Source organism: Mustelus asterias, chromosome 2 (genome assembly GCF_964213995.1).
Source record: "Mustelus asterias chromosome 2, sMusAst1.hap1.1, whole genome shotgun sequence".
Classification (NCBI taxonomy): Eukaryota; Metazoa; Chordata; class Chondrichthyes; order Carcharhiniformes; family Triakidae; genus Mustelus; species Mustelus asterias.
Genome location: NC_135802.1, coordinates 96,730,872 through 96,741,761, shown reverse-complemented (window position 1 = coordinate 96,741,761; position 10,890 = coordinate 96,730,872). Strand labels below are relative to the sequence as shown.

General features: G+C 43.4%; 1 protein-coding gene across 1 annotated transcript in view; it reads left to right on the top strand.

The window, feature by feature from the left end:
- Positions 1-596: 596 nt before the first annotated feature.
- grna.1 (granulin a, tandem duplicate 1) overlaps positions 597-10,890 on the top strand; it is a 31,079-nt gene continuing 20,785 nt past the window's right edge. Inside the window, exons 1-2 of the mRNA XM_078239036.1 lie at positions 597-827; positions 3,572-3,712. Coding sequence (XP_078095162.1) covers positions 3,572-3,712 — 141 coding nt within the window. The 5' untranslated portion in view covers positions 597-827. The remainder of the gene's footprint in view (positions 828-3,571; positions 3,713-10,890) is intronic.

Here is a 10,890-nt window from a genome sequence, read left to right as displayed (position 1 = left end):
GGCAGAAAATCATGTGACAACAGCCCTCCCACTCCACTCTCAGCTTGTAACTGCAGAGAGCTACCTGATAGGGCTGTATCAATATATTGAAAACAGAAACCACATATTCCTTTCTGCTGAGGTTCAGTTCTCATGCACAAAGAAGCTGGTTGATTTGGGGCTCGGCTTCTCTCTCTTTTTTCTCTTTCAGCTTCAAAGGGATCTAGGGATGGGCAATAAATGCTGTAAGAAGTCTCACAACACCAGGTTAAAGTCCAACAGGTTTATTTGGTAGCAAAAGCCACACAAGCTTTCGGAGCTGCAAGCCCCTTCTTGAGGTGAGGAAGAAGGGGCTTGCAGCTCCAAAAGCTTGTGTAGCTTTTGCTACCAAATAAACCTGTTGGACTTTAACCTGGTGTTGTTAAACTTCTTACTGTGTTTACCCCAGTCCAACGCCGGCATCTCCACATCATAAATGCTGACCTAGCCGGCAACACCCACATCCCCTAAATGAATTTTTTTAAAAGCTTCACATCTCCAGGAGATCCACTTCCTATTTGGCAAAGCTTTTATTCTAACAGGATGTTAAATCATTACTCATGCAACTTCCTTTCCAGGATCCACAACAAGATATTTTTGTTTTCAACACCAATAAAACAGGACTTTGCCTCAGCTTCTTTGACATAGGCGTGCCCGATAATGCTTCCTCTTGACTTCAAATCCTATTGGCTAACAATCTCACTTCATAAATCAATCGCCCACTTTGTGCCAACACAACTGAGGGAGCACTTTATAAGAGCAGATCTCAGTGTGCCTGGCAGCCCAGCAGTGAGTGGTCGGCTAACACAGTGAGTTTTTTTGAATTTCAGTTTTTGCATATTTAAGTTGATAACATGCTGACACGCAGCTCTCGTGAAATGTGAGTCACAGTAATGCTGAAGTTATCTTAAGTTATTTAGAGAATTGCATCAATTTTACATGGTGAGGTAGCTAAAATATTTAATCGACTAAAACACAATGGCTTCATATTAAATAAGTGAAATGAGAATTGATTGTGGGTTTCATTTCAGAACAATTAAACAGCCATTTTAAATAAAAGTTGGCTGCTGTGTTTCCTATGTTACAATAGTGACTACAGTCCAAAAGTATTTCAGTCACTGTAAACCCGTTCACTATGTGCTCACAAAGACCTCTGTATAAATTCAGGGAATTGTTTCCTATTTCAGTTGGGGTATTAATCTATTTATATGAAATATATTAACACCTGCACTGAGAAAGAAAAGTAATTGCACATAAAAAAAACTTTGGGACTGTCTGGGTATGAATTGCACGGTGTTGCTGAGTCTGCTGCATACTGGCGCATAAATGCTGACTTTTTAAATACAGGGCAACTAACTTAAACAATTTCAAATACAGAGCACTAAGCGTGTTTATCAAATTGATCAAACTGACCCACATCTGCACCTATCAAACAGGAGGTAAGGGTATGCATCATTTGCCCGAAGATTCTGTTAAATGCCTTGTATTGGCTTGTTCTAGAATTGGCACACTTTGACCTCTCTGCCAATTTTACTCAAAACCGTACAGCAAGCTACAGGTCAAGGATCCAGCAAGCTGTCAGCTGCCCAATGCAGCTATGGACTGCTGTGTTGAACTGAGTTCACCTGCTGTTTGGAAGGGATCAGTGGGTTTAAAAAAAATAAAATCAAGACAGCATGCAGCCACTGCCAGTGTCCTCAAAACACCCTCATGGTTTTGTTCCAGGAAGCTCGGCACGGTGGCACAGTGGTTAGCATTGTTGCCTCACAGCTCCAGGGACTCGGGTTCGATTCCCAGCTTGGGTCACTGTCTGTGTGGAGTTTGCATATTCTCCCGGTGTCTGTGTGAGTTTCCTCCGTGTGCTCCGGTTTCCTCCCACACTCCAAAGAGGTGCGGGTTAGGTTGATTGGCCATGCTAAATTGCCACTTAGTGTCAGGGGGATTAGCAGGATAAATACGTGGGGCTACGGGGACTGTGGTCTGTGCCGACCCGATAGGCTGATAGTCTCCTTCTGCGTTGTAGGGACTCTATGATTCTAAGCTCCATGGTTTTCTCTGTGAATTAACAGGGTTGAATTTCTGCAGAGATTCATCTGATCCTCTGCCGGAACTTCAGTGGATGTTTGTACGCCAGTCTCCCCAAACATGTCAAAGTAGATCTCCTTAGCTAATCTGCATGGCAGGTTGGGTTAAAGTAGTTATATCTTAAATTCTTCAGATACCATCCCTGACTCCCCTCCTCCTTCTCCAACCAAAAGAATTTGATACTCAAGTGATATATCCTGGAGTAATATTCTCTTGCCCATTAGACTGCTGTTGTCAAATATCAATTAACTAAACAACGTTATACCAATGGTTAATGTAGAGATGAAACTGAAAAACAACATGCTGTTGGAGCACTGCGTTAAATGTGAGTGAAACTAGTTGATTGCCCAAGAGATCAGACTAGGAGACCATACTGTGGCTTGCATTACAAGAACTTTCTATCTGAGTCAGCTCTGCTGGTACTGCTGCTTCCAAGGATATCTACTAGCACTTATTCAGGGATGTTTGATGGTTCACATGCTTTTAACTTGAGAGCTAACAGTCTGCTAGCTAACTGACTACAATGGCTATGCTTCTGAGTAGACTGAAGCCTTCAGTGCAGTTGCCACAAGAGTTGCCATGTGCACCAAGACAGTCAGTTCTACACTCCTATAGATCTTGCATGGACACAAGACATTAGTGTTGAGCCAGCAAAGTGCATTTAAGGAAACATTGTGAGACTTCAGCTCTAAAGGGCTGCAACAGAAACAGGAACTTCTGGTCAGCAACTTCTTAGATCTCCCTCAATCAAGCTCTTTGATGCATTCTTTGCTTCCTTTTCAATGTCACTTTTTTTTCACATCTAATTGAGTATTTGAGTTCTGCAGCAAGCAGAAGGAAGTGAAGTAGTTAAAATTTCACAGGAGTTTTCCCAAACATTTGCTGTAACTTTACCAAAGGTAACCCAGTGAAATGACATAAACAGCTATGATGCACCCCTGCATATCCATATATGAGTTTACACACTTCTAAACATAGATTTGCTTTTTGACAAACTCTGTAATATTATTGAGATTTAGGCCTGACTGTGCTATAGACTGTAGATGCACATAGCTGAGCAATGTGCCTTAAGATTTTTTACTGTTCACACACATTGCATATGCACCCACATATATGAAGCAGACCTTGCACAATACTGAGACCATATAATGGCAATTTTACCAAAACAAATCTAGATTCATAGACATTTAAAGCACAGAAGGAGGCTTACTGCTTAATACCTTCCAAAATGAGAGAATTAACACATTAATAGAGATAACTTTCTTGCATGTCTACTTGTTGCAAGTATTTCATTCTGTTTTGAAACTGTTCTCAAGTGAAGATTGCGAAAATGAGCTGCTACACGATCTGAAATGTGCTTGTGTGATTAACTGATATTTACTTTGTGATGGATTCCATGAACAATAGAACACTATAAAATATATTTCCTAAGGATGCCTCACTGCCATATGGTCTTTATTTTATTCAGATGTGGCCACTAATGATAGTTCTGCTGCTGGCAAACTTGGCTTCTGCTACAGTGATGTGCCCAGATGGAAGATCTTGCCCAGATCAATCAAGATGTTGTAAACATGAATCTGGTAATTATGGGTGCTGCCCAGCGGAAAAGGTACGGAATAAATATTAAGTAGAAAAGGGTAACTTAATCATGCATGGGTTGGACATGATTCACTCCTGGTTACACGTACCATCATGACTGGATTTAATGGGGTTCCTACCCCTTGCAGCTATAAGGGTTGGTTGAATGACGGGAGGTACCTCTCTCAGGGTGAAAATCCCATTGGATGATCAGCAAATCTAGGTTGAGCGGTGTAAAGGGAGTGAGAGTGGAGGGCTTGGGTGCAAGAGACCAGGGGGAGAGTTAAAGGGGGAAGATTATCTTGGGGGGGGCGAGGGTGCGTATGATGGGACCAGGGGATCCACAAATGCGGTCACCTCCCAACCTTGCCTGACACTAGTCTGTGCAGATATAGCTGCCTCGGTTTTCCGATTGGGTGAGCCTGCCCTATCCACAGGTATTATACATACAGAAGCTATATGAGGCCTTTAAGTGGCCACTCACTAGGCTTAAGGATGGCTCCCTTGTTCCCTATTAATTGTGGTGGGAGCGGGGGAGGGCAGGTAGGTGTTGGGCACGGTGCCTGCTGGACTTTGCATGCCACCCTCACCTTCAAACTTCTGGCAGGGAAGGGTATATTCCAGCCCCATGTGTGAAACTTTACTAGTCATCTTACCAATATCACACCAACAACGTCACTAAGAATTAACAAGTTATGTTAGAATCATAGAATGTTACAGCCCCAAAGGAGGCCATTCGGCCCATTGAGTCTGTACCGACCACAATCCCACACAGGCCCTATCCCCATAACCCCTTGCATTTACCTAGCTAGTACCCCTGACACGAAGGGGCAATTTAGCTTGGCCAATCCACCTAGGAATGTGATTTCACAGAATGTGGCAGTCATGAACAATACTCCACAAGTCAGACTTGTGCAACATGGTGAAATGTTGACATATCTCAGTTTGCTTTGATTGAACCATGGCTTTCATTTATGGTATTATGGTATTTACTTTTGTTTGGTCCCTGACTGCCTATTTCTGAATTATATGGTCAACAAAAGTTACAAATAAACAACTTGTCAGGAACTTCTATCTCAGCATCAGTAACTTTCTCCATCAAACAGGTAAATGATTCTCAAAAAACACAAGAAGTGGACAAATTCTGAAATGACAAATGCTCCAACCAGAGAACATTTCCTACAGAAGAACTATAAGACACTGACGCTCACACTGAGCGTCATTGCAACAGGTGAAAAGGCCAGAGAAAGTGCTCAGACTGGGAAATGGAAGAGGAAGTTAAAATGATGAATCAGGGAGCCTCGGGTCACAATTAAACACAAAAGAAAAGTGCCTGACAAAGAGATCACCATATAATTCCCCAGGTGGCCTTGCTGCTACCCCCCTCACCCATCCCGACCTGCTCACAACTTTATGTGGGACAAGTGAGGTCTGGGATGTCCTGCCCACCCTTAACCCAACTGAGGCCCAGTTAAGGGCGACTTCCCATCCCAGCCAATTTTGAAGACGGGGGGATAAGTTTGGGGCAGGAAGAAAGTGAGTCGGGTCGCTCCAATCAGGCCTCAGGTATTAATGGGAGGGGGTAATACCTTTCTCAAGCTCTCCCTACCCACATTGAGAATCCCCTCCACACCGCCACAAAGTCATCCTCTGCAGGTTCCCCCTCATTGCCAGACTCTCCATCAACTCCCCTTGGGCCTCACCTCTCTTATAAGCTGTTCAACATCCCACACTTAATTGGTCCCAGACCAGACTTTGGGATCGCCTATAACCCCAGTCCTGGCTGCTGCTGCCATTGGGAAGTTTGTTTTGTTTGAAGCCTAGAGGTGGTGTCAATCCTTCTTTTAATTGTGTTGCTGTTCTATGGTTATCTTGGCTGGGTATGTTAGGCAATTAGTTACTTTGATTATTGTGGTGAACCATCGTTGGTTCCCACCAGGTAGTACTGAGCCAGGGCCTGGCCAGTACTATGAGTCTGTATATATGTTGCTGTTGGGGTTAGGGTTGGGTTGTTCTACTTGTTACTGTTGGGGTTAGGGTTGGGCTGTTCTACCTGTATTATAGTTATTATGGTACATCCCAGTCGGGCTCCGCCTCCTGGGAGAGGTATAAAGGTCACTGCTCTGTCTGGGACCCCTCAGTCTGGGATCGTGTACTATATATGGCAGCTTCATTGTAATAGTAAATAAAAGCCTTTATTTCCTTGAGCATCTCTAGCCTCGTGAGTTATATCGCGCATCAATTATCCATTCCCAGACCCTATGGAGAAGCCAGTAGAGGGAGTAGATTGTCCTCCCTGAGATGTCTCACTTTGGGGACGTTTGGACAACCCTCCTTCTTGAGGTTGAAGTTCCGCTTGGGGGAAGGGGGAGGGGGGGGTGTGCGGTTAATATCCTTTTGTCTGTGGGCTCTGACTGTGAGCCCAGATATTTGGGCTGCGCATTATCTGACTTTCTCCTATGAGGTTATATGCTCCCAATATCTTGCAATCAGAGATTGTCAAACCCTGTGTTGTGTCAATGGTCTTATCCTCGTGTTCCTCTCTCTCCGAAGATTCCTTTCATTACCTGGGTCAGTGGGGTACTGATATAGAGTCCAAATTGTTATATTTAATTCTACAAGGTTTCCCTCATTTGTCTGGAGGAGGATTATGTCTCCCCAGATATCCTGTTTGTAGATGGCTTGATGATTCTTCTTCTTCCAGTTTGGTGGGGTCTTCTTGGTGAACAAATGGGTTGAATTTTCCAGCTGATGGTGGGGCTTGAGCAGCACCTTTATTTTTATTTATTCATTGTCACAAGTAGGCTTACAATAACACTGTAATGAAGTTACTATGAAAATTCCCTAGTCGCCACACTCCGGCACCCGTTCAGGTACACTGAGGGAATATTTATCATGGCCAATGCACCTAACCAGCACGTCCTTCAGACTGTGGGAGGAAACCGGAGCACCTGGAGGAAACCCACGCAGACACGGGGAGAACGTGCAGACTCCGCACAGACAATAACCCAAGCTGGGAATTGAATCCGGGTCCCTGGCGCTATGAGGCAGCAGTGCTGACGACTGTGCCGTCCTTCAAAGTGGCTGAAGATGAATGAGACTGGTTTTGTAGTGAGCTCCAGCATGGTGTGAGAATCCTTGCCTTATTGGTTCTTCTTTTATCTGTGTCAATATCCCTTACTTTCTTTAGCTGTGTCGACAAGGGTAGCAGCTATTTTTAATATTCATATTTGGAAGGTATGGAGATTATATTATGTTATTGAAAGGAGAGCAGTCTGTCTTCCCTTGAGATGCCACCATTTGGAGGGACATCTGGACATCTCCTTTTGTTGAGGCTTAGGTTTCCCTAGTGAGAAGTATCCTGTTATCTCCGGGACCAGATGTAAGTTTAGATACCTGCACCAGAATTTTACCACCCCACCCGCCACAGAATCGGAGCGGGCGAGGGGTGGACAATGGAAATGTCTGTTAGCCTCGGAAGGGATTTTCCAGTCTCAGGTCGAGCAAGTCCATAAAATCCCGTCCCTGGGCTCTGTTTTATCTTCCTGTGAGGCTGTATCACTCCGCTCCTGTTATCCTGTGTGTGTGTGTAAACTGTAATGCCGCACCTTGGGTTTGGGGTTGTATCCTCATATTCCCCTCTTTCCATGGTATCCTTTCATTGTTTGGGATGTTGTTTTAGGCTCCAATTAGTTGTATTTAACTCCATAGTAGTTCCCTCATGCTATGTAGCTGGGTCCTTGTTATCCTGTGGGTGAGGATGTACACCATTGTGCCATGTGCTCATGGCTTTATCCTGTTATACTGATATCCCACACTCTGTGTGATAGCCTTTCATTAACCATAGGAGGGGAGGTGCAGAATACAATAATTACAATAAATTGTAACTGATAGTCCGTTCCAATTGTAATGATATCTTCCGATCTGTTCTGTTTGTATATGTGAATGATGATCATTCTGTGCTGCACTGGATTTTGGGGGTTTGTTGCGTTTTTTGGTAAAATGGAAAATCTTCAATGAAAACATTTTTTAAAAGCCCTTCTTTAGATTGGTGTTACCAGCACTGCTGCCCATGTCTCATATGCTGATGGTGAGTTGGTGGCTTGTGGTATGCGTGGCCTTTCTTATGTAAAGAGGTGGTAATCTGACTTGGGTATTTACTTCAAACTGGTTTGTTCACATTATATCTAATAGACTAAAGAGTAATGTACAACCATGTGAGGAGTGGTCAGAAATGACTCCCCTATTCTACAGCTCCAGGTCTGACTGTATGATTCAATCTATTGTCAGTAGTAAACTACTATGTCTGCCAATTTACATAGTTGGCGGGATTTACCACCCAACTGCCGCATGTTTTGTGGTGGCGGGCAATGGCCCACCATTGGTGGGAGATGGGGTCTTCTGGTCCTGCCATTGTCAACAGGACTTCCTGTTAAATGCACCTCTCGCCACCGAGAAACTCATGGCAGGGATGTGTTATTGGTGGGACAGGAGATCTCGTCTGTGTGAACGGCCATAAAGTTCCAGCCCATGAATGATCAACATACACACTCTTTACCCCATTTTATACTTCATTGCTTTCTATTTTTTACTCCGGGAACAAACATTGAAGGCAAGGAGAGCAAAGTGGCTGCAATGGGACCAGGGCTGGGAAGTGGTAAGGAAACTGAAGTATGGTTTGAAGAGGGAGTGCAGGACATAGAAACAGGCAGGCCTAAGGTCACAGGAAACAAGAGACAACAGCTAATAAGTGGGAGAAAAGTTGGGCCAGAAGGAGAAGTGGAACACATGAGTAATAGGGGTAGGACGAAGCAACAAGGAAGCAAGTGGAGTAAAGCCTAAGAAAGAGCAACTCAAGGCAGCCCAGAGTCAAGGTAAGAGGCAGAATCAAGAAGTGAGGCAGGAATATTCCTGGAATGAAGGGAACTAGAGGGTGGCATGTGGGGCCAAAAACTTGTGTATCCAGTAGAAAGAAGCTGGAAGAATGGGACAGTCAGGTGCAATACCATTGTCCAGTAGTGAAGGCCTGCATTTATGCTAATGGCCAAAGAAAATGTTGGCACAAGAACTTCTCATTATGGGGCGGTCAATATCATAGGGGTTCTCTCCATTGTCCAACATAGCATCCAAAGTAATGGAAACCTCAAAAGAAAAATTGTAAAAATAGTTTTTTGCATGTCTGTTCCACCAGAGCTACAGTGAATGACCTCAGAAATAGCACCATAAAAATGCATTACTCAAAAATCATGAAATAGGAAACAAATAATAATGACATTAAGTGTGCATTAAATGCAATACTTAAGGTCCCCACAGCATTGCAGATAGGATGTCAAAGAACATGATGTTCTTTTATCAAAGGGTTGCTATGCAGAGCAACTGCCAGTCCAACGCCTCCCACTCTCTCACTATCCTCTATCCTCCCCACAATTGGCTTAGTCAGGCGAAACTTCCCAGAAAATAAACAAAAGCGACCAAATCTAAATACCTGCATTTTCAATTCATTAAGTTGCCAATCAGCCATGTACTTGAACAAATTGCAAAAACACAAGAGCAAGATTTTCTTAAAGTTTAATTATTAGTGTCACAAGTAGGCTTACTTTAACACTGCAATGAAATTATTGCGAAAATCCCCTAGTCGCCACACTTCGACGCCTGTTCGGGTACACTGAGGGAGAACTTAGTGTGGCCAATGCACCTAACCAGCACGTTTTTCGGACTGTGGGAGGAAACCGGAGCATCCAGAGGAAACCCACACAGATACGGGGAGAACGTGTAAACTCCACACGGGCATCCAAGCCTGGAATCAAACCCAGATCCCTGATGCTGTGAGGCAGCAGTGTTAACCATTGTGCCACCGTGCTTTCTGTGGGTAAAGTTGGCTTTCAATCTTTGGTGGACAGACGGAATTGAAGAAAGCAACCTTATTCTAATAGAAATAGGTTTCATTCTTGTCACAGTTTTTCCATTGTTACCTCATTAGGCATTATTCCCTCACGTACCATAATAGCCGGTACCTGCTAACTGCTTGAAGTTTTAATGATTAGAAAAATAAGAACATAGCAACATAACCAAAATCTTGAACATTAAACCATGCATTATAGTCTATCTAGCCAGCCACAAGGTCAAAAACAAATACAAAGTTTGCTGCTTAGAGCCCTTTCCCGTCCAATTGTATTATAAAATTACTGACATTAGCACAGATTGCTTCCATGGAAATCCATTCCAAACATTCATGGCTCCATGTGAAATGACAGAGTTGATCTATCCAAAACCCTTCTGCTGTTAGTCTTGGGATTACGGCGAACAATTTGGGGATCAACTCGTCAATTATCTGAAGGATCTTGAATATTATAACAAGATTTTTCCATAATCTACTTCCTTAAGCAAATTTAACAATTGTAGTCTGTCCTGGCAGTTTGTTGTCAAGTTATCAGAGAGGAAGGCTATTGTTCCACTCCTTCCAGTGTTGTGATGTCCTTCCTCAATATGTTAGCCAGAACTGCCAGCTGTTCTTCAAGTAGAGATGAATATGTAAAGGCTCAGTATCACTTCCCGTTAGATTTCCTCCATTACCACATTATATTCCACATTCTACAGAGAAGAACAGTGGAAAAGATATTTCCCCAAAATGGAATTGTATAGCACATTACTATTGTTCAATATTGGTGTAATTTATTTTCTGCTGTAACTTCAGAGATGCTTTACAATATCTTCAAATATTGATACAATGAGCACCATCTAACCATACAAAGCAGGTCTATTATGCTAATCCCTTGTCAAACGGTCTAATTGCTTTTGAGTGACTTTTTGTTGGAACAAGTCAGAGTGCAGATCTTTGTCTGTGCTCAGGCTTAAAGTCTGTTTGTTACATCGATCTCAGCATTTTTTCTGATTCCTCAATTCATATTTTACTTTGTTCTCTTATCCAACTGTTTGTATTTGCTTTTGTATTCTAACATATTTCACAGTTGAACAGGGCGGCACGGTAGCACAGTGGTTAGCACTGCTGCTTCACAGCTCCAGGGTCCCGGGTTCGATTCCCGGCTCGGGTCACTGTCTGTGTGGAGTTTGCACATTCTCCCTGTGTCTGCGTGGGTTTCCTCCGGGTGCTCTGGTTTCCTCCCACAGCCCAAAGATGTGCGGGTTAGGTTGATTGGCCAGGTTTTAAAAAAAAAATTGCCCCTTAGAGTCCTGAGATGCGTAGGTTAG